A 23,988-nucleotide genomic window follows, 5' to 3' on the forward strand; every position below is an offset into this window, starting at 1 on the left:
TCTCGGCCTCACCCCAGAACTACTGAATCAGAAACCCTGGGGATGTCTCCCAACAATCAATTTTAACAAGACCTAGTAGGTGGTTCAGATGCATGCTAAAGTTTGAGAACTACTGTTTTAATAGATTATGTTATTTCCAAAGATTTATCTCATTTCTTAAATGACAGCAGATGGGTTGCAGCACTAATACGAAGAACCAGACTATTTCAATTTGATTCACTGACGCAAAACCATCTTCTCCTAAGGACACACCTATGAGCCTACTTCCTGACTGTGATGATCTGCTAATATTCAATGCTTTTCACCTGGCTTCTTACTTGCCTCTCTGGGACCACATGTGCTGGATTCTATGGGCCCAGAGCCAGAGGTCTGGGTGAATATCTGTGCACTTCTGAGTTGACTGAAAGGCTGCAGCAGCCGTAGGCAAAGGAAACCAGGCTGCTTCAGCTCCACGTTATTTTTGTCTACAATCCAAGTTCCCTCACACTCCACATGGCTCTTTTCAGTAGAGGAGCCTCTAGCTTTCAGAACTTGGCGTCCCTATGTAGGGAGCACTATGTCACTTCGCTATTCTGCCCACTTGCTGTCCTGGATCTCAGACCTTATCCTTTCAGCAGACTTTGGGTGGGTATTTGACTTTTTTTTGGCGAGACAGAGGAAATGAGCAAGTATGTGAAAACCTTCAAATGGCCACTCCCGAAAAGCAGCAAGAAACTCCAGAAAGCCCCACAGCCTCTTGTAAAATACAGCCTAGAGCTCAGGGAATGTCTGGAGTTTCTCCCTGGGGAGCTTTTTCACACTTTGGAGCATCCTTGGAGGAAACCACAGGAATCTGGAAGGGCTTTCCACCACAGGAGACATCAGGAGAAACTAACTTCTGACCCACCTCGATATTGGAGGCATCAGTTTCGTTTGTGCTTCTCCGTTTCCTGCCCCGTTTGGGGTAGCCATTGATCTTACACTCGTAACAGGCCTCTGGGGAGAGTGAATTGTCATCCATTTCACCACTGACAGGTGGCTCTGGGTTTCCTCGGCCCATGCCCATTCCAGAAACACAGTGCCTGCAGCAGAAGGGGAGCATAGATGTTTTTCATTAGAATGGGAAGACAAGGTAGGTGGTACAAGAGTTCTGGTGAAGCCTGTTCCTTGCAGTTGTGAGATACAGCCCTTGCTTGTCCACTGGAGGATCAGCTAGTTCTGAGAACTACATTGAGGTCCTCTGTTTGGCCTCTAATTCCCAGTTCCCTGAATGTATTGATTTCCTTCTACTGCCTATCAAGACCCTGTCTTGGATATTTATTTATCTCTTCATTCCCAAACCTAACATGGAAAGCATTTTGCAGTACTTATACTGGGGAGGAGACACAGAGTGGAAACAAGAGAATAGCAGATGAGGGAGGCCATGTAACTTGGGAGGCTAAATAAAAATGGCTTCTTTTTATGAAACAGGCTCCATGGGAGTGAGCAAGGTGTGAGACATCACTGTTGAGTTTCTTGCATTCTCCCACTTCCATCATTACTTTTCCTCACTCAAGCTTTGGAGCAATTGCTCCTATTCCTTGACGTTTCACTTTTGCTTATGCTACTGAGGATAAGAAGAAAGCTCCGGTTGATAATGAAGGTTAATTTAATAATAAACTATGAAGATATGCCATATATAAAATGCATGTATCAGAGTTTGCCCAACTGTGGGAAACTGTTTCAAGTCATTCAAAACCACTAGGGCCACTGGCTCTGACTCATGTGAAGATTGATAAACAAACCCATGCCCAAGAGAGAACTCGTTCAGCTGTTTTTCTTTGCCTTTCAGTTATCAAAGCCAAGTTATGGAGGGAGGCTCGAATGTTTCACAAGTACCTTGTTTTGTTATTCTGCTTACTATTTCAGAGGCCACTTGGAATGTGTATTTATCAAGCTCCTCTTTCCAAATGTGTTGAAACATTTGAATGGTCCTTAAAAGAATCTTTATTTGGGGGCAGAGTCCATTCTAGTGATTCGGAGAGGCCAAAACTGTTTTAAATGGGTAGATTTCTAACAATGGGTCATAATATAGACCAAAAATTATTATCTGTTTTTCTGTAATAGCTGATCTGCTCTTTAGAACTCATTTTCCTACATACCCTTAGGATTCAAAATATGTTGCCAATGAACAGAATATCTGTTGTATTTCAAAGCAGTTTATAGGTTCCTACTGTTTCCCCCAATCTTGCCAGAGTCCAATACATTTCCTTTCCTCTTTATCTTGCAATATGAAATATGTAGAAACAATACAACGGATGAAGTGATAAATGCTCATCCTGTGGGTATGTGCGTATGCGTATACATTCACACAATGATTAAATTATTAGGAGGTAAACTGCAAATTTGCAGGCTTTGGTTCCTTTCTCAGAACTCCTTTCCAGTATTTTCATATCCCGGGAGCACCACTTATAAGAAGTGTGACTACAAAATCCCACTGGCCAAAAGCCAGTTTAGAGTGTCACAATTTTTGCTGGGAAAAAATGGTTCTGGCATTAAACTATAAAGAATGAGTCTACTGAGAGCCAGACACAAACATCTGGGAATTTGTGTCCGATTGCTGGCATTCTGTGTGCTTCCCACGAAACATTCTTCTACCTACCCAGATCCAAAATGAATCACTTGATGTTTGTATGTCAAGAAATCAAAGACTGCTACATTAATAATTTGGTATAAGTGTGGATGTGTGTGGGGGTGTGTGTGTACACGCATGTGGGGGAGTACATAATGTATATATATATTTAATGTCTATGTGTTCCTAATTAAAAAGTTAAAATGTGCACTTCCTCTCAGGATAGCTAAAACTAGGTGGACACCCGAGTCCAGATTAATTCAGCAGGAAAAAAGATCCAAACTTTGAAAACTTAACACTAAACTTTTAAATAGCTGGGTAAAATAAAAATAGGCCTTCCCAGCCGGGTACAGTGGCTCTCGCCTGTAATCTCAGCACTTTGGGAGGTCAAGACGGGCGGATCACGAGGTCCAGAGATCGAGACCATCCTGGCTAACACGGTGAAACCCTGTCTCTATTAAAAATACAAAAAATTAGCCGGGCGTGGTGGCGGGCACCTGTAGTCCCAGCTACTCTGGAGGCTGAGGCAGGAGAATCGTGTGAACCCGGGAGGCAGAGCTTGCAGTGAGCTGAGATTGCACCACTGCACTCCAGCCTGGGCGACAGAACAAGACTCCGTCTAAAAAAAAAAAAAAGGCCTTCCCTGCCCCAACTCTCACACAGACACACCTATAATTTGGTGAAGTGTTTTTTTTGTTTTTCTTTTTCTAACCAGGAAAATACAGTAAGTGTTTCAATGAACCTTTGGTAAAATTTAATGTAAATTCAAGTCTGAAATGTAAAATATAATTTAAAACCCTAAATAATTTCCAACCCAAAGGGATGTCTTTGACTTATCCTAACAGGAGCTAGATACAAAGGCATTTTAAGTCCAGATAGAATCCTCCCTGCCCCAGGAGAAGAGTGGATCAGTCGTGTGCAGGGTGAGCCCAGTTCTGTCATGGGTTGGCAGAGAGGTGTATTTACAGAGAGATGAATCACTTCCCAACAAGATGTGAAGATCAAGAGAATAAGATAGAGAAGTCATATAGCGAGATATTTACAATGTAGTTTCATTACTTTGTTTGACGTTTCCAGAAATCCAGATGCTTCCTTTCAAATAAAATAACCTAAAACTTTTGCCAAGCTAACTGGAATTAATTTTAGGATTACAAAAAGCATGGTTCTCCTCTGCTAGGACAGGTAATTTTGAGTTCAGTATACTTAATTATATTACAAATGAAAGAATCTCCAACCATGACCAGGAAGAGCACTGCTTACCCTTGGCCTATGCGGAAGTAACCAGGTGGACAGCCACACAGGTAACCGCCCTCGGTATTGGAACAGCCATAGCTGCAGGGGGCCTGCGCAGAGCCACATTCATTGATGTCTTGGCATCCTCCACTGAACTGTTCATACTGGAAGCCGGCAGGACACATGCACTTGTAGCTCCCCAGGGTGTTGTGACAGGAGGCTCCTCCGCAGATGTGAGCGCTGAGGCATTCGTTTTCATCTGCAGGCAAAATAAGAAGCGGCATGTGTGGCAGCAGCCAGAGATTTCTATTGAGGACATTGGATCTGGCCACTTGCTGCCGGCCAGCTGGCCCTCAGCTAGGCTCTCAGGAAGGTAAGACAGGCAGAGGTGGCTGGGTGGGGAGAGCAACAGCAGAGAAAGATGCGGGCATGGATGTGGCTTCTTGCTATGTTGTGAGTAAACATGGAAGATGAGACATGGAAGATGAAGTCAAATGCACCAGGCAGAGGGCATTAGAGGATGGCATTCTGAGGACCAGCAGACTCCAGTTCTCATCAGAAGTCAACACTGGTATCTTCTGCTCCATGTAAACATCCGGTCATGAACCAACATGGTGCTGGTCCGTAGCTAAGATTTAGGGTTCAAGGGGGGAGGAAAGGAATCTTGCAGTTCTCTGCGTACTTGCTCCACAAGTGCCCAGCGAGGAGACAAATATCTCAAAAGCAGAGACCAATCATTTTCCCACAGGTTGCTTTCCCTGTCCGCCTATTTCAGGATATGCTGATCTGGCAAAGGCTGATATCCTGCCCCAAGTGTCTGCCCCACGTGTCTGCCCCACTTGGACTTCCTTTTCAAAATTCTGCAAAAGCCCCCAGGTACCTGTTCTGGGAGATGAATAATGCCTTCTGGTATGTCTGCTCCCATCACCCAATCGGCCCCCTCCTTATTCAAACCAGCCTCCTGCCCAGAGTGTCTGAGCCCTGTCTAAAACTAAGTGTGGCTGGAAGAGATTTGGTGCAGACTTCACAAGCAGTAATTGGGGAAAACCCACAAGAGAGACAGAAGCTGCAGGGCTGGCTACCCACAGGGACCTGCCAAGTCTGATGCTAAGAAGCAGGAAAAAGAAATCTTACTTTAAAAAAATCAACTAGAAGGGGGAAAACCATGAGTTTCTCATTATTTCTGATTTATAATTTTTGGAAGTCTCTAATATATTTTTGTAGATCTGCCTTTGCAGGGCAGGTTGGAAAGTTGCTGGTAAGACATTTCTTGACTGCTATAGCCCATTTTCAGGCATACGTTCATTTGAATGTAGATAGATTGGCCTTCTCTTCACTTAGCGAATAACCACTTCCTATGGAAGAGAGGAAGGGGAAGGGAATGAATGTTTATTAGATACCTATTTTATGATAGATGGGATACAGGTATTGCCCATTCATTTCCTTAGCTTTCCTAACAATCCTGAGAAAGAGGTATTATATTCTGTTTTACAGCTGAAGAAAGTGAGGCTCAGAAAGCTCTTCCAAGATCTCACAGCCAGCAGCAGCGGGGCAGAAATTCACAGCCAGGTCTGTTGGACTGCAAAGGCCATCCATGTGCTTTCCTTTATACCACAGTGCGTCTCAAGAGACGCTCCACATTTAAGCTGGTGCTTCCTTTCTCCTGTAATTAGTTTACCCTCTTTGCTAAGGCAGATTCATTTATAAAGAAAAATAATGTTTCTCAAAAAATCTATGTTTTCTTTTTTTTTTAAATTAGAAAACAGGTGGATAAAAGTGGTGGGGAAGGATGCTCACTTGTATATACTTAGTATATATTCACATTTCCTACCTGCCTGCCTGCCTGCCTTCCCTCCTTCCATGTCTCCTTCCCTCCTACCTTCTTTCCTTCTCTCCTTCCCTTCTTTCTTCCTTCCTTCCTTCCCTCCCCCCTCCCCTCCCCTCCCTCCTTTCCTTCCTTCCTTCCTTCTCTCCTCCCCTCCTTCCTTCTCTCTTTCCCTCCTTCCCTTCAGCTACAGGTCTTTGATCTTAACTGCCTGTCTGAAAATCTTTTGTATCCAAAGACCTTCAAGTCTTCACCCAAGGTCACTTAGGCTCCAGGGCTCTTAAAATAGAAATAATAATTTTATCTTTCTCATTCTTCCCTTTCTCTTTCTGTGCTCAACACGTTATCTGTGTTCTTTCTCCTTATTTTAAATTGAGGACGAAGTGTGCAATAGAGAGCAACAGAAACTACTGGCACCAAGCTCCATGTCAAACAAAGAATGAAGAACGAAGCATATTTACTTCATTGGAGAGAACACCCCTGGGCTGATGTCTTCTTGCTCCTCCACGTCCATCCTCCATCCTCTCCACTTGCTCTTGGCCCCAGGTGGCTGATCTATGGAGCATGAGCAAGCTCTGCTCCCCTGTCCCTCACTTTTGGTTGGCTTCAGCCATCTGCTTCTTGCTGGGACCCTGACTAATAAAACCTGCAAGGCGTGGGTATATGAGGGGGAAGACTTGTCATTCTATAGCTTAGATTTATTCTGTGTTTTTTCCTCCAAAGAGCAGAAGTAGGACCAATGGTGAGAAATTAGAGGGAGGAGAAATGATTTTTTTTATGCCAAAAAAAGACATTTCTAAGTATTAAAAGCTGTCTATACATAGATTGGGCTATCTTGGGAGAAAGTGGGCGCCCTTCAAGGTGGTATTTAAGCCAAACTGGGATAAGCAAGGAAGTTAGAGAAGGATTTATATATTAGGAAAGAGGGAAGGCTAGAACTCTAAGGTTCTTTTTAACTTCGAGCATCTATCTGTGTTACTACAACTATCAAGAGTTCTCCCCCTCTCCTTTCACATTCTTTTAAATTTTATTTTACATTTTCTCCCTTCCCTGAGAATTTAATAAAGTTATTAAACTTGCTTATCTAGGTTGGAGAGGTAGGATGGAGTAGAGCACAGATTAAAATAAGAAATTGGCAAATATTCAGTGTTTACAGTTTGAAAAGAGCATGTTTGTGCACTCGCCCTTTTTATCAATATACAAACACCATGATTTGGTTAACATGTTTTGCACTTTTCTTGACCTTTTTCATCCTCTGCACTCTGGAGCAAATGACTCCACAAGGAATTTTTTTACACTCCAAAATATTTGTTTTATTCTTCCAGTTGGTACTTAGATTGGTGAGGGTTTTGCTTGTTTTATAAAGAGACAATTCGAATTTTACCAAAATAGCATTAAAGTCTGAAAACTACTCCTTAAAAGTGGATTGAAACCCACCACTCTGTCCTCTAAAATCAAAGGTTTCAGCATCCAGCTTGCACTGTTCATGTTAGCTGTGGCCTTAAGGGAGTACCGATAGGAAACTTCACAAATGCAGGATGGGCTTTCTTTTACTCATTTTCTCTAGAGGAAAATGGGTCAACTCTATCTATCTGCAAGCTGAACTTTTGAAATTTACTTCTAGAAAGCAATGAAATTAGTGGCCCTCTTACCCCAAAGAGTGAACTTCCAGCCACCTGGGAGTGAGGATCCAGGGAGGGCTGGTCTAAGAGATCTGCTCTGTTTCTTGTGGTTCTAGGGAAGCTATTTTAGCCCAAGGCAATGCTCATTCTAGATAACTCTAATTCTCAAGATTGATGAGAGCAATTTGGCATTTGGAGACATTAAGAACCCCAAACTTCTTCTGACTTCTAAATCAACTTGTTTTTTTAGAGTGTCCAGCCAGGAGATGATCTTCACGAGACCAGAGCAGAATCTCCAGGACACTAGTGCACGGCCTGGTCGCCTCTACCATCCTCAGACTGATGGTAGGAGGAGGAGGAGAAGGTACAGGAGCGACATACCTTTCCTCTCTTATGTTTTTTTCACTTAGCTTCAGTGTTATTAAAATGACCTAAATAATGAGAACAGACAGGCTCATAAACTGGGTGTTGAATCAACAAAGTTCACTCTGGAAGTTCTGTGAACAATGTCAGAAACTGGTGATTAAAATCAAAGACCTCCCTGAGCTGCTAATGAACAAAGACATTTTTATTAAAACCAGATAGCTAGCCAGAGACTCACGCAGTCGAAACTCCTATAGCACAGGGGTCACTTCAGTCAACCCTACATGCCACTGCAAATCTGTCTTGTGTAGAATCAAACTAGATGACAGAGATGATTTTGATAAATGAAAACACACCAAATATGTCTTCATCTGCATGAAAGTGAACCACTGCAATGCAGAGCCTGCACCCAGGAAGCAGTAATTCTTTGAGTTTTTGCTAAGGAGGGCTCTGTACAGAATAATGTAGCAACTAGAACAGGTTACCAAAGCACCAAGCTTGCAGTGGCACTCCACAGACGCTTGCTGAATGAACATAAACAAGTGAATGTGACACTTGAAAGGCAGCTCTACATCAGAAAGTTAAGAGTTGTGGGTTCTAGTTCCAAGCATGTCACAAAAGAACTGGGCAAGGAAATATTACCGTCCCTTTCTGGACTTCTAGGTCCTTATCTGTAAAACAAAGTGCCTGAGCTAAGTGGCTTCTGGTATCCCTCCAAACTCACAATGTTTTGATTCTCTGATGTGCATTAAGACTTATTTTCCCATGACATTGTAGAATCAAAGATGACATCATTTCAATTTAATGAGAGAGTCAGTAGATCTCCCTTAATTATCAAAAGAATTTAGCAATCTTGAAAAACAAAACAAAACAAAACAAAAACACACAAAAAAACACAACCTTGCTGTGTTTCCTGCTTGCGCTCTGTCTCAAAATGTGTAGAGCTGAACAGAACTACTTTGGCATCTTTAGGCCAAAAGCCACTCAAAATAGCCTTTGGCTGGCTGATATTTTTCAGTCATAAGTAAGATTTTTTGACCCCTGATATGAACATAACTCAAGTGTGGGCTGATGACTAGCAGTGCAGCGGGAGGGTGGAGGATATTGCACTTCAAGAAATTCTGGGGGCATTTCATTTCAGATGCTCTCAAAGCACCCTCAATTATAATTTTTTTTCTTAGTTTGCTGTTTTGCAAAGACTGTTACTTACCTCGAGTTTCAACCAGGTTAGGGCAATTTTAAATGAGTATTTGTTGCTTCAATAACACATTTACAGCTTCAGAAAGAAAGCAGTGTTTTGCTTCATAGGAGCTGACAGCCATGCATCTTGAGAGTGAGGAAAAGTTACTTGCCAACACACTGGTTCCACTGGTAGTGCTGGAGGTAGCCCTGGGGGCAGCTGCACCTGTAGCCCCCAATGATGTTCTGGCAGCCATGCTGGCAGCGGTGGTTACCCTCACACTCATCCACGTCTGAAAAAGAAGCAGAGCCACCATGATGCCAACTCAATATCTCTCTCTGAAGCCAGATGGATTCTAATAAGAAATCTGGCCCCTACACATCCTATACATTATTCTACCACCAAAAACTTCAAGAATATCTCTTCTGGAACTGCTGCTAAGTCCAAGGAGAAAATCATTCAGAGAGCCCTGGCAAATTCTACAAATAAAAATGATCAGGAAATTAGTGCAAAGCCCAAAGCACTCTCTGGGACAGCTCTGTAAGTTATAAGTTATTTGTGTTTGCTCTTTTTTTTTTTTTTATTTTTGGTGACACAATTAGAAACCAAAACGCGTCAAAGCCACAATCAACTTCTAAAAATATCATTTAAACTTCTAATTAAATGTCATCAGAAGAGCTATTCCTCATATGTTTAGTCCACATGGGGGAAATCCCTTTATGGCTCTGGACCCAGTGACCAGAAAATTAATGAATCAAAATCAAGTATATTTTTCTTGACTGAGTTATTCCCTATTAGGTTAAATTAAAAACTTAGCAGAAAAAGTCTTGATATACTTAGGAAAGGCATGTGTGTTAGACATAATCAAGCATGAAACAAAACACGACTCTAAGATACAGGACCTGTGCACACTATTTTAGCTGAGTGCCCCCCTGGGCTCAGATCTGCTATCTCATAGAGGCTGATGATGAAGGTGCCAATAGCCACACAGGCCACCTCCACAAGGATTCACCAGCTGGATCGCAGCTGAAGTCTCCACCCACCTTCACAGCTGGAGCCGGTCTGATCAAGTGAGAATCCCCGCTGGCATTCACAGGTGAAGCTTCCAGGAGTGTTCTGGCAAATGCCCTTAGACCCGCACAGATTGATGTCAGAGGTGCATTCATTGTTATCTATGAGAAGCAGTGGGGGCAAAGAGGGGTTAAAATTCCCCAAAGCTCTCTTTGTATCATTTAAAAGAAAATTAGAAGGATAACTCGGAAAAGGCCAAATAAGGCCAACAACTCTTCACATACATGTACCGGTGTGCTCACACATACATGCACTCATATATTTCTTTGAGCTTTTATTTTCTTATCCCAGCAGCAGAGGAAATAGAAAATAATCCCTTAAAAGAATCGCTACAATCCATGCAGGATTTTTTCCTCTCCTACTCACCAATGCAGGACGTATGGTGTTGGGTAAATCCGGGAGGACATTTGCATGTGAAGCCGCCAATGGTGTTAACACATAGGAACTGGCAGTTGTGTTGCTTGGTTGCACACTCATCAAGATCTACAAGAGAATGCAAGAGAGGCATTTGAGTCAAGCCAACAAAACAGGATCAGGGAAGCCGCCCCTATGAAGCAGCTCCACGTTTGATTTGGAGGTCTCAAATGACCCTGACTAGAAAGAAGCCACAGCAAAAGGCAAGGAGGGACACAGGGGGTAAAGATCTGAAAGATAAAACAAGGTGTCAATTTAGACCCTCCTCCCCTCAAAAAAATATAAAGAGATCTTTAGGGGATCCAAGAAAACACAATTCTAATTGGAGAATGCAGGAATTCCTCAACAAAGGAATTTCAAATAAATCATGACATTTTAAACAAATTTTTAAATGAAGTGAAAGATGAATGATTCTGCAGATTTTCCAGAGCATTGAAAAGATCTATTTAAGTTAGAACATAAAGAGAAATGTTGAAGCTGGAAATGAATTTGCTGGCTTAGTTCTCTTCTGTTTGCTGTTTTTAATCTACCCAAATGAAGTCGTCAAAAACAAAATCTGATTTCTTTAGTCATGATTCTTCTTAGGATAAACCAAAATTGAGCAATCAGGAAGGAAACAAAGCAAAGGAAAAATTCATTTTAATAGCTAAAGGCACTTTTAATAAAACTGCCTCCAGGCCAAGTGTGGTGGCTCATGCCTGTATTCCCAGCACTTTGGGAGGCCAAGGCAGGCTGATCACTTTGAGCTCAGGAGTTTGAGACCAGCCTGGGCAACATGGCAAAACCTGTCTCTAGTGAAAATACAAAAATTAGCTGGGTGTGGTGGTGCGTGCACGTAATCCCAGCTACCTGGGAGGCAGAGGTTGCAGTGAGCTGAGATCGCACCACTGCACTCCAGCCTGGGCAACAGAGTGAAACTTCGTCTCAAAACAAAAACAAAAAACAAAAAACAAAAAAACCAAAAATCCAAAACTGACAACTGCCTGCAGTGTTTATCCAACATTGCTTCCCACATCTCAATAAAACCCTCTGCTTTGACCAGGCCTCTTTTCTCAATGCCTCAACTTCTAGTTGCATTCTCAACTCCAATGTTATTTCAAAATATCAAGAGATGAAATGTTGTGTTCTAGCTTCTAGCTAAATTTTAATGATAATTTTAAAATTGTCGCATATTCAGGAAAAAACATTAGTGACTTTATTTTATCACAAATTCAATCACTATGCCCTCACCATCTGCACAACTGCGTTGGAGCTGCAGATCAGTGCCAGCTTTGCCAGTGACTGCTTCCACTCCACAGGGCCAGTTCCTGGCTAGAGTAACATCTGGAGTGGACCTACACTGAGAGACCCTCTGGAGACCTGTCCTAGTTCCGGCTTCTCTTATAATGCAGCCTGTCCTGTGCTCTTTCCACTGCTGAAAGCTTGACTGATATGCACTCTCTGTTCAGCTTTCTCAGAGCCTGTGGACTGGTTTCCCCTGTCTATGGCCCAAGGAGCCTGGCTGGAGCATCATGACACATTTGCTGAAGCTCACCTGCAACAGGTGAGGAAGATGACTCAGTGATTTCTCCTAACACCATTTCATGAGTACAACACATGAAGAATAGCAGCACTTGCTGCTCTTGTCTCCAAGAATACCCTTCCTCCTCTTCTCCCCTCTAATCTGCATTCTACCCATCTCTCACTGGGGATGTGCTGCTCCCACGGCCACCCTTCTGGCCTCTTCCTTCTCAGTGACTGTGGTGCAACTATCTGCACTATTCATTTGATATTTAGTTATATATACCAAGTAAGTGGAAGAATTTGAACCTTATGGGAAAAAACAGGAAAAGGGACAAGTTGTGAGTGGACATGTAAAAATTACAGTTGCTCTTTGCACTCCTAGAGCCATAAAGAGAACTTTATTGATGCATTTTCATTTTTCATCTTTTAATTGCTGGAAACTTTTGAGAATTTTCTGCCCCCAGAGGTTAGAAAAAATGCTATAAATTTGTTTTGCTTGTTACAGATAATATATACGAGAGATATTTTCCCCTTGAATTTGGTTCTTCATTTATATGAATAAATTTATGGCTCTGAGTTATAGCTTCACATTGCCTAGAACTCACAGTGACCCCAGATGTAAAATAAGTTCCACATTTGAGAAGAACAAAACTATGAGCGACTTCATTTAAGATGGTTAGAATGTGTAAGTAGGTCTCTCAACTTCCTCTCCCCAAACTACAGGATTATACAGGCTTTGTGCTGCACAGGAAGGCCTCAGGCAGTTGCCCATGGTGTCATCCACTATTACATGTCTCTTAACTCTCCCTTTCAGCAGACACAGGAAAGAGGTCAAGAGCCCAACTTCTCGCTGCTCTCCACTTCTCTCCCCTCCTCTCCTCTCCTCCAATCTGGATCCTCCATGGGGATGTGCGGGTCCCACCCTCCACCCTTCTAGCCTCTTCTCAGTTCAGTGGTACACACAGCTGCATCATTCATTTGATATTTAGTTATATATACCAAGTAAGTGGAAGAACTTAAGCTTTACGACAAAAAATAGGAAAAAGACTCCACTCTATCCTTTACCTTCCTTACTTCTGTATGTTTCTATAAATTTCCTTCAAAGTTTCATGGCATGACATGATATCTCTTGCTCTACCACTTGGTCTACCTTTTCTTCTCCAAATCTCTAATTTCCCAAATTATTGTTAAGTATGACTCACTAGTGCTATTCACTAAATATAATGTTCTTATTGTGGAGGAAGATGTTTACAGGAGTAAAATTAAACCAAAAAAATTTTGCAAAGGATAACTTCTGGTTGAGAAGGGATTTCTGCCCAGAGCTTTGCTGGTTCTTAATTCTGTGTGATATATATATATATATTTTTTAATTATACTTTAAGTTTTAGGGTACATGTGCAATTGTGCAGGTTAGTTACATATGTATACATGTGCCATGCTGGTGCACTGCACCCACTAACTCGTCATCTAGCATTAGGTATATCTCCCGATGCTATCCCTCCCCCCTCACCCCACCCCACAACATTCCCCAGAGTGTGATATTCCCCTTCCTGTGTCCATGTGACCTCATTGTTCAATTCCGACCTATGAGTGAGAATATATTTATGTCTCAGGGAAGCTCCTACAGGGCAGAAATGGACTTTTCCTGCAGAACAAAAATCTGGACACAGTATCTAATTCATTAGGCACAATGTCCTCTACGATCATGGCACTGATTATTCCGAGGCAGGACCTTCCTGGAAACCTGAACTATATAGCTATAAAGAATAAATACAAAAAAACAGAAAGCAGAGAGGAGGTCACCAATTAAGAATCTGCCCCACCAGAACCATTGAGAGCTGGCCCTGCTATCTCTGAGACAGTCATGGATGGCCACCATGGATGCCCAGGGGGCATGCAGCAAGGACAGCTGCTTCCTCCACAATCTCCCTGGCTTTAGCCTCCCTCCCTCCAGCACAGGAGGTAGGTCCCATGGAGGCATTAACCCCAGGGAAGCACCTCCTGCCTGTAAAGCAGGTCTTTCGGCTTGCCTGTGGAGTTCTTACAGGCAAAGGAATGCAGCCATGTGTCAGGAGCTAGGTGAGGGGCAATGGTCAATTCTACTTTACCTTTGCAGCTCCTTCCATCCTCTTGCAGAATGTAGCCTTTCGGGCATGAACACTGGTAACTCCCTTCTGTGTTTTTGCAGATAAAATTGCAGGGTTTGGGAGCCTGGTTGCACTCGTTCAGATCTATGATCAAAGAAATACAGCGTGACTGTGCATCTAAAAATGATGTGTACACGCTCAATTTCCACAGGGTCTAATGAAGAATTTTAGTTTCGGGGAAAGAAAAAGGAAACTCTGTGTAGACTTTGATGATTGTCCTGTGCTTTCCTATGAAACTGCACAGACTTTTTAGATTTTTAGCTTTGGGGTTTTTTTTTTTCCATAATCTAAAATTTCCACTTGAAGATAAGCCATCAGAAATAGACACTTACCTACACAGGAAGTTCCAGTTATATCTGGAGTGTACCCAGTTTTACAAATGCAATGATATGATCCTCTGTCATTGACACATTCCCCATTTCGGCAAACATCATGAATAACCTTGCATTCATCGATATCTGTAATTTAACAAATATAAATTAAGATAAGAAATATATCATAAAATTGACAACATTAATAGCTAGGGGGTCACTTCAGTGTAAATACTAATAAATTGTGTTACTATATTTTGGGTCTAAGAAATTAAACCAGTAAGATGACAGCATAAATTTAATATGTAACAGTAGCTATATCAAAAGGCAAACAAATAACTTCATTAGACTATAACTGATAAAATAATTCAGCCACAGAAAAACTTTAAAAACAACTGGTCTTCTAAATGTATATTTTTCTCTTCTGGGTCCATAGAACAGCCACCCCATCTAGACATATTTGGCTTTTTGTGTCATCTCATGCCATTAAGCTTGCCTCCTGCTGACATCTAATAAATGAATCACAGAAGCAGATCCTTTTGACAAGGAAACCCCATTTACCCCCCCCCCAGTATTGCATGCTTAAAATAAGAAGTAAGGTTTTTTGTTTTTTGTTTTTACATTATTTTTGTTGTGTTTGTGGTTAATCCTGAAAAAGTTCAAATTACATAATATTGGGGAAATGAGATGAACTTCTGTCCTCTGGTGAGGGGAGAAACTAACCAGGGCTCTGAGGTGGATGACAGTGCTGGGTTTTTGCAGCCTGCTAAGGAAGGGAGACCCTTACTCATGGCTGTACCACAGAGAGAAAGACTGGGTCAATATGCACTGTTGAGCATTAAAACCACTGTCTTCCACATCTTGACCCATTTTACCTTCTTACTGCTTGGCGAAGTGCCAATACAAGCACTTTCTACATGGGTTCTCAGCCCTTGACTGCCAAATAACCATCTTATACCAACAGCTGGGTGTATCTGACCTTTACAAGTCTACTCTGAAGTGCAATTTAGCACACTCTTATTGGTCTCCAGAAGTGAGTTTTTTCAGCCATCTTATTGCTACATCCTCCAAAGAATCATAAATTGCTTTTGGTCACTCCATCTTACCTTTCTAGGTCTGTTTTTTCTTTTTTTTTTAAATCACATCCAGTTCCATTATTCTGCCTTCAGCCACATCTTTCCAATACAAACACAAATCCTTCTTAACCTCCTTCTTCCCCTTTCACTTCTAATTCCCTCCCAAGAAGCTCAAAAAAGCTCTCACCTTTTCTCAGTCCTTTTATGAACTAAAAACCAATTGCAGTTACAGTTGATAAACACAGGAATCATATTGGTGACAGGCCTAGATATCTCTAGAGTTGCCTTAGACAGTCTGACACTTCCTCATCCTGCTCTAGTTAAGGAGCTTGTGCTTTTCCAGATGCAATTGTGTTTAATTGCCAGGATATCAGCATGATTTATACTTCTTTTATGCAATACTGTTTGGCCAGTTTTAGGAGTTCCACATCTTGGTGGACTGGTTTGCGCATTTAATAATCATTTATTTCAAAGTTTATCTAAAAAATTTAAAAATTATATTCTGAGTAGCCAATTGACTTATAGTAAACTGTTTAAAAAGTTGAAGACTCGCTGGAATGCAGAGGGAGGGTCCTAAGCACACACAGCTTAATCAAGTGGACCAAGGCCACTTTGGCAGCATGACCTCAAATGTCTAAAACTCCACAATGAAGAATTTTTGTTGGCCTCAGCTGTGCAATTCAACCTAGGCACATATTGCAAACTCCATATTTTCATCTGTTTTTCACACAAAAAAACAAATAAATAGATTCCCTGCAAGTATTTTTGGACTATAAATGAAGTACCTGCTCCATTGGTCATGAATCCTCGGCCATGGGGACAGAGTTTCTTGAAAGCCACAGTCCCCTGGAAAGGGCATATCTCACAGTGGGGGCCCCAGCCTCTCCCTCCGTCACAGCAGCATTCAGATTTGGTGACGGGGTTCCTGTTGCTGGAGCCGATCTGACACATGTTTTGTAGCACCTCTGTGAAGCAGTACCCTTCCCGATTGTCTGGAAGGGACATTATATGGCAAAGGGGATGTCAGGAAATTTTAAGAGCAAACAAAATATTAAAAATTTGGTCAGATATAAAAACCAAAAAAGGATGTAACACTTTACCCTGGGTGAGAAGAAGCAAGAGGGGAAAGCTGGAGACAGCAGTAAAAGAGAAAGGATGACGTCTGAGGGAAACAAATAAGACATTCAGTAAGTAGGCAGAAAGACATTGGCCTAGACAAGCTTATAACTCTCTCTGCTCCCAGAAATACAAGGGAATAGCCATGCTTACAGACAGAGGGGCAGAGAAACACATGGAAGTGGATCCTGATCACCAAGGGCTTCAAAGGCAGCCAAGAAATTCCAAACAAGTGATTCAGGATCCAATTAGCAAAGGAAGAATGTAGCTGCAGGGTGGTGCTGAGCCCAATGGACAATCACAGTCACTACGGCATCTCCAAAATATGAACATTTTTTATCCTTCCTCAGATTTTGACATTTTCTTGTATTTTAAATAAGAAGTCTGGGTTTCCAGCATCCCAGTGTGGAGGCTGAGGTTAGGAAAGTGCGCTGCCAACTGTACTCACCAAGGCACTCGTCCTGGTTGGGGCTGGCAGTAAACCCATCATTACACTCACAGGTGTAGCTCCCACGGGTGTTGAGGCAGCGCCCATTCTCACAGATCCCTGGCTTCGTCTGACATTCATTCTCATCTGTTTGATTTTATTGAAGGACCAAACACAAGAAGAGTCATCTGACCATTTTATAGAGGATGGAGCTCCTTCCTTCGTTCCTTCCTTCCTCCCTCCCTCCTTCCCTCCCTTTGTTCCTTTCTTCTTTCCTTCCTCCCTTCCCTCCCTCTCACCTTCCTTCGCTCTCTCACATCTTTCCTTCTTAACTTAGCTTTTGAATCACTAATCTGTTCACATGGCTCAAAATTTAAAAGGTATAAAAGGGACTTCAATTCATTCTTAACTGTTTGGTTTCATTGAAAGACTGAAAACAGAAAGAGCCATCTGAATCTTTTATAGAAGAATAGATTTTCTTCTTTCCTATATAGTTTGTAAATAGCTTATCTCTTCACATGGTTCAAAATTAAAAAGGTACAAAAGGAGATTCAGCAAAAGTACCCCCTTCATTTCCTACTTCCCAGACACCAAACTCCCCTCCTGAAAAGCAACCAATTCTGGGGCCAATTTCTAATGTATCCTTCCAGAGCTGGATTATGCATATAAAAGCAAATACATACATAATATGTGTATGTGTGTGTGCACTTCAGATCTTTTAAAGGCCTAACTGATAGCATTTTATATACTTAAACATAGATGGTAGCATTTTATGCACACTTACATTTTTCACTTAGTAAAATTTAAATCTTTTCATATTAGGACATAAAAAGGACTCTCAAAGGGTTATTTCAAGTGAAGGAGAGAAAAATGTGAGTATCAGCATGTGAAAGAAATATTTTAATACATGTTAGAATAATATCTATAATGGTCAATATTGATCTGGGGGAGTTTGTCTAGATTAATCTTCAGATTAACCTAGATTATATCTCCAATATAGGTTGCGTTTATTGTAATATTTCAACAATATTATTAAGAAATCATAAACTACAACTCAGTTTCCCAGGTTTAAAAAAACATTAAAATATCTACAGATTCTTAGAATTATCTGATTATTATTTAGAAAGATCAAAAATAATTTGCTGAGGTGCTTCCCTTCCTTTGAGAATAGTTCAGGGTCCCTCAGATGGAGCTCTCACTAGGAAAGAGAGAAGGTTGGAAGGTGAATCCAGAACAGTGTCAAAACAGGTTCAAAACCCCAATGCAATGCCCCAGCCACCCCCAGACCAATTCAATCAGAATATCTGAGGTTGGACTTGAGCTCCCCAAATGATTCCAAAGTGCAGCTGAGGTTGAGAATTACCGATCCAGGAGGATCCAGTGTGTGACAATTAATCTACATATTTTCTTATTCTGTGCTTTTAGAGTCTGTTCTTTAATTCCTGCTTCAATCTGTATTGTACAGAGTAAAAGGGCAATGGGATTCTTAATCTTCTTGAATGACAACATAAAATATATCTTTATAACACCATTTATTATTAAAAAGAAAGAGAATGCATGTGAGAAGGTTTTCATAATTTTCTCCTGTAATTATTATCTAAGCAGAGGTCAGGAAACTTTTTGTTAGGGTCAAATAGGAAATATTTTAGGCTTTGTGGGTCATATGGTCTCAGTTGCAACCACTTGGCTCTGCCATTGTGGCATGAAAGTAGCCATGGACAATATGCAAATGAATGGTTATACCTATGTTTAATAAAACCTTATTTATAAAAACACACAGTGGGCTGGCAGGCTGGAATTAGCCTGTAGGCAGTTTGCCAACTCCTGGTCTAAGGCTGAAGTTCTCAATGTTGGATCCATATTAGAATCAGCTGAGGAGCTTTAAAAAAATATCAGTGCCTGGATGCTACTCTAGACAAGACCAGATTTTCTGGAGGTAGATCCCAATGGTTTTGAGATATTCCTGATTGAGAGGTACCTGGCATTTGTAGCAAAGCTAAGTCAATAGGGAAGCATTCCAATGTGATGGGGAGAATTGACCCCCAAATCAACAAAAGAGTATGGAAAGTAAAGGAGGAGAATAGAGAAAAGGCATGCTGTTCAAATCCTGGCAGCAAATGGGTCAAGAAAGCAGACAAAGGCCAGCTCAGAGGGACAATGACAGTGCTCTTGGAATTCACAAATGATCACGAGGCAAGGGAACCACCATGGAGAGTCCTGACATGCGGTAAGAGAACAAAATGGGTCTCGCCAAGAACACAGTGTCACAAGAACTCAGAGCCCAGGTTCCTTCTGTCCACCGTCACTTCTGACGCACTCAAAGCTCCTTCCACAGGGATCCTCTTACCTACACAGCCTTCTCCGTCAGGTCTCCGCTGATACCCGGGTCCACAGATGCACATATATGTGCCAATGAGGTTCTTGCATTCCATTTGTTTTTCAGTACAGTCATGTTTTCCCTCTTCACACTCATCCTCATCTGTAAAAAATGTACAATCACAAATTTGTCAAAGAAAATGCATATATCTGCCTTAATTACCTGACTTTTAAACATAAAATGTTATTAAGTAACCAATGTTCATCTGTTATTTCACTATTGGCTGTATTTCCTTCTGCTCTGTTGAGTATGATCTCTAAAGAATGGAAAGGAATCTTCTAACCACCTTTGAACTTGAAGAAATTGCTCCCTAATCAACTGATGACCTCTTCAAGAAGCATGATTCTCATCATGCCTTTTCTCTCTTCTCCTTCCCTTATTTTTTATTTATTTCTATTCTTATTTATTTATGTTTTTGAAAGAGTCTCTCTCTGTTGCCCAGGCTGGAGTGCAGTGGCCCGATCTCAGCTCACTTCAACCTCTGCCTCCCGGGTTCAAGTTTTTCTCATACCTCAGTCTCCCAAGTATCTGGGATTACAGGCATGCACCACCACGCTTGGCTAATTTTTTTTGTATTTTTAGTAGAGATGGGGTTTCACCATGTTGTCCAGGCTGGTCTCAAACTCCTGGCCTCAAGTGATCCACCCACCTCGGCCTCCCAAAGTGCTGGGATTACAGGCATGAGCCATCGTGCCTGGCTGTCCCTTTATGTTTTATACTCCTTTGTTGAAGCATGATTTCTAATTCTTGTTGACTAATTGAACTAAAAGGGCCTCATGTAATTATAATATAATGGATATATCTTAATATAACAATAATTATAACAGCATTATAATCACAATATGTGATAAGGCAATAATTATAATAGTACTACAATCATTATGGATTATAAGAGTAACAAACCAAAGCTTACATTATGCAATAATTATAATAATAACACAATATATTATAATATGATATTATTATTTTTTTGAGATGGAGTCTCACTCCGTCATCCAGTCTGGAGTGCAGTGGCATGATCTCAGCTCACTGCGACCTCCACCTCCGGGGTTCAAGCAATTCTTCTGCCTCAGCCTCCCAAGTAGGTGAGATTACAAGAATGCGCCATCACGCCAGCTAATTTTTTGTATTTTTAGTAGAGACGGGGTTTCACTATGTTGGTCAGGCTGGTCTCAAACTCCTGACCTCAGGTTATCCACCCACCTCGGACTCCCAAAGTGCTGGGATTACAGGGGTAAGCCACCGCGCCTGGCCAATATGACATTATTTTTATATGATAATATTAGTAAACAGGATACAATAGTAAACGACTATTTTATATTATATATCTCAAATATCTTATTCTCTACTGGTTCTTCCCTCCTTCATTTCCTTTTGTGGACTTGGTTGGGCCTTCCTCAGTCTTTACTTTCTGTCCTATTGTACTTCTTTCTTTTTCTATCTTTCCCGTTTACATGCTCTGAGCTGAGAAATTTGACATTTATTCTGCATATGATTAGGACCTTTCATTTAGGAAATTTCCCCACCCTTAAGCAAAACTATATTTACGCCATCTTGAGAGAACAGGTGTCTGTTCATTTAAGATATTGACAGGAGCAAATCAGAGCTCTTCAAGAGCAAACTCTATGATTACTGCAGTTTGTGAAATAGAGCCTAGTTCAGTGCTTCGGAAATTGCAGGTGTTCAGGAAGTATTTTTAATGGAGATGGTTTAGCTAAAGTAGATTGCACGTGTTACCCCATTCTTGAAATAGAATATCCTTTGGTGTTCTCAGAGCATTTTGTATATATAATCACCATAGCATTTATCACACTGTATTATGAGAACGTATTTATATGTGTCTCAATCTCTTCATATTGGGTTTTTTGAATGTGGGGAAATGTCTTTTTCTTTCTATTCCCATATCTTGTAGAAATACTGGCATGCTGTGAGCATGCGATGCACAGTGAGACCTAGTAAAGGATGTGCAGTGCAGTCCTCAACTTCGCTTGATGATGCTTCCAGCTACAATTTAGGGGGAAACGTGGCAGTGACAACCCCCGTATTGTCCACGGACTATTTATATTCCAATTCCCAGCCTTCTCCTACTAATGGAAGCTTTGAGGGACATCTCCCCTCACAGATAAAGCTTCCTGGCTTAGATGACCTTGAACACGATGACTCACCTTTGCACATCCTACGGTCTTCTCTGAGCACATATCCCACGGGACATTTGCATTCATATGACCCATAAGTGTTCACACATCGGAAGGCACAGAGCAGAGGATTCTGGGCACATTCATTTATATCTGCAGCAGAGGAGAGTAAGAAAATAAGGGATCACGGACAGCAACAAAAGGGAACCTACCAATTGAACTAAAACTCTAAAACTTTACCAAAAGTTGCAATGCTTCATTGTCATAAACATGGATGGATCAAGTGGTCTCCCATTTCCAGGAAATTATAAAATGGGTTGATTATTTTATATTTGATATAAACGGAGTGACTCTCCATCCCGGTTCTCCCAGCACAGTCCCAGTTTATGTTTGTTGTCCTGGTATAATTATTAATGATTATTTAGGTGGATGGGAAATTACAGGCCACCCAACATTTGAGGGGCTCTTCTGAAATTTTGGCTTAGAAGGCTCAGGTTGACCATTTGTCACTCCCAACAGTTACATGGCGTGGGAATCAGTTTTGCCCCATTCCGCCAAAACAATTGTGGTCAGAACAGAAACCAGCTCCTCCAATATTGTTAACCACCTCTCTTTCCCCAAACAAAGAGGCTCCTGTGAAATAACAGCGATTCTTCTGCCCAAGCAAATAGTGTTCCAGATCATTTTATACTGACAGAGACACTCAGTTTACACAGATGCCCATGTTCAAACCTTAAATAGATGGGAATGAGTTTACCGTTAATGGAAAAAAAGTGATTTCTGCAGACTGCAGAGTTTGGAACCATCAGAATGTGTTTTGGAAAAGCAGGATTAAAATAGACCATCTCAACTATCATGTTGCTCCCCAAGGCCAGTGCTGACTAAGAACACGAGTGAGAGCCCAGATCATGACTTAGTCACAACCTTTAAAGATTTACCACAACCCTGACAATGGGCATTTGATAGATCATATCTGATGAAGAGCTCTCTTTGCTACCAACTTTATTCTCTGCCTTCACCTCTCCTTCATTCTTTCCTTAGGCCAGTGAATCCCTACTTGAGAGTGTATCAGATCACCTAGAGGGCTGCTGGGCTCCACCCCACTCTCGGAGTTTCTGATTTAGGAGGTCTTGGATGAGGCCTGACAATGTGCATTTCTAATAAGTTCCCAGGTGATGCTGATACAGCTGCTCCTGGGAACCACCCTTTGAGAGCCACTGCTCTAGACACTCCCTCCCTTTCCTTCTTTCCCTACATTCCACCAGGCTTATGGATGGACACTTTTCAGATGCTTATATATTACAGGCAACCGCTTTTGCTGTGATTGCCTCCAAATGGCTACAGGATGATGGTGGGTATCTTAGTGTGCAGTGCTCCTAGAAATAGAAAAGAAGAGAAAAAGAGAAAAGAAAAAGAAAAGTGGGAGTATGAGAGACAAACATAAAGAAGGAGAAAGTGAGAGTAAGAAAGAAGGTATTAAACAACACGGAAGCATCTAAATATAAGTGGTAGGGAAACACCAACGAGAACTCTCTGTGATATACAGTGTAGATGTGCCATGAACACACAATTGTATCATTCTTGGATATCTCTCTTTCCCTACGAAGAGGCCACAAAAGAAGAATGATCAGGCCTAGATGATCTTTATTATATACACCCTGAGTTGTATTTAATATTAAGACTTGTAATCAACCAATTGTTCCCAGGATCAGTATACGTAATCAACTGTTCTCTGTTTAAGAGATGTACCTTCACATGTCATCATTGGACCGGGCTCAAATCCCTCCTCACAGGTGCATTCAAAACCTCCAATCACATTCTTGCAGGTTCCATTTCCACAAGGATTGCCAACAGAACATTCATCAGTATCTGCAAGAAACCAGGAATGTGTCCAAAACATGATGAATTGAGATAATACCTTTTATCCTATCAGAGGATTTTAAACTGTAATTTTGTTGTTGTTGTTGTTGTTGTTTTGAGACAGAGTCTCACTTTGACATCCAGACTGGAGTGCTGTGGCGCGATTTCAGCTCATGCAAACTCTGCCTCTCAGGTTCAAGTGATTCTCATGCCTCAGCCTCCTGAGTAGCTGGAATTACGGGTGCACACCACCACGCCCAGGTAATTTTTGTATTTTTAGTGGAGACAGGGTTTCGCCATGTTGGCCAGGCTGGTCTTGAACTCTTGACCTCAAGCAATCTGCCCACCTTGGCATCCCAAAGTGCTGAGATTAAAGGTGTGAGCCACCAAGCCCAGCCTGATCTGTAATGTTTAATTCTCATTCTGTTCTTGCAGAAAGGGAGTGTGCATGTCTTATTATCTCAGGTTTATAGCCGTGAAATTCCACTTGCTCAGTGGCAGTGGCAGTGACAGTGAGAATGACAGTGCCTGGACATCTAGCCCTTACAGTGCTCTTCTCCATGAGTTTCTCCAGCCTCCCACATTATAAACTAAATCTTCTACTTGGAGTAGATGCTCTAAGGGTTAAAAAAAAAAAAAGGCCCCTATCACTCATCAAAAGTTTCTGCTTGTTTAAAGCAGAAATACATCCACAGTTTGGCCTTACATTACATCACTCCCCAAGAAGCCTTAAACATG

At 41.5% G+C, this 23,988-nt stretch overlaps 1 protein-coding gene across 1 annotated transcript in view; it reads right to left on the reverse strand.

Annotated features, from left to right (window-relative positions):
- The window catches only part of FBN1 (fibrillin 1), a 234,459-nt gene that overhangs the window by 1,611 nt on the left and 208,860 nt on the right, over nt 1-23,988 (reverse strand). Inside the window, exons 54-65 of the mRNA XM_019011042.4 lie at nt 23,140-23,259; nt 21,421-21,543; nt 19,226-19,357; nt 16,900-17,025; nt 16,121-16,327; nt 14,281-14,406; nt 13,910-14,032; nt 10,251-10,367; nt 9,857-9,985; nt 8,986-9,105; nt 3,851-4,082; nt 887-1,061 (exon numbers count right to left, since the gene is read on the reverse strand). Of these exons, the coding sequence (XP_018866587.1) occupies nt 887-1,061; nt 3,851-4,082; nt 8,986-9,105; nt 9,857-9,985; nt 10,251-10,367; nt 13,910-14,032; nt 14,281-14,406; nt 16,121-16,327; nt 16,900-17,025; nt 19,226-19,357; nt 21,421-21,543; nt 23,140-23,259 (1,730 nt within the window). The remainder of the gene's footprint in view (nt 1-886; nt 1,062-3,850; nt 4,083-8,985; nt 9,106-9,856; nt 9,986-10,250; nt 10,368-13,909; nt 14,033-14,280; nt 14,407-16,120; nt 16,328-16,899; nt 17,026-19,225; nt 19,358-21,420; nt 21,544-23,139; nt 23,260-23,988) is intronic.

This window comes from Gorilla gorilla, chromosome 16 (assembly GCF_029281585.2).
Source record: "Gorilla gorilla gorilla isolate KB3781 chromosome 16, NHGRI_mGorGor1-v2.1_pri, whole genome shotgun sequence".
NCBI lineage: Eukaryota > Metazoa > Chordata > Mammalia > Primates > Hominidae > Gorilla > Gorilla gorilla.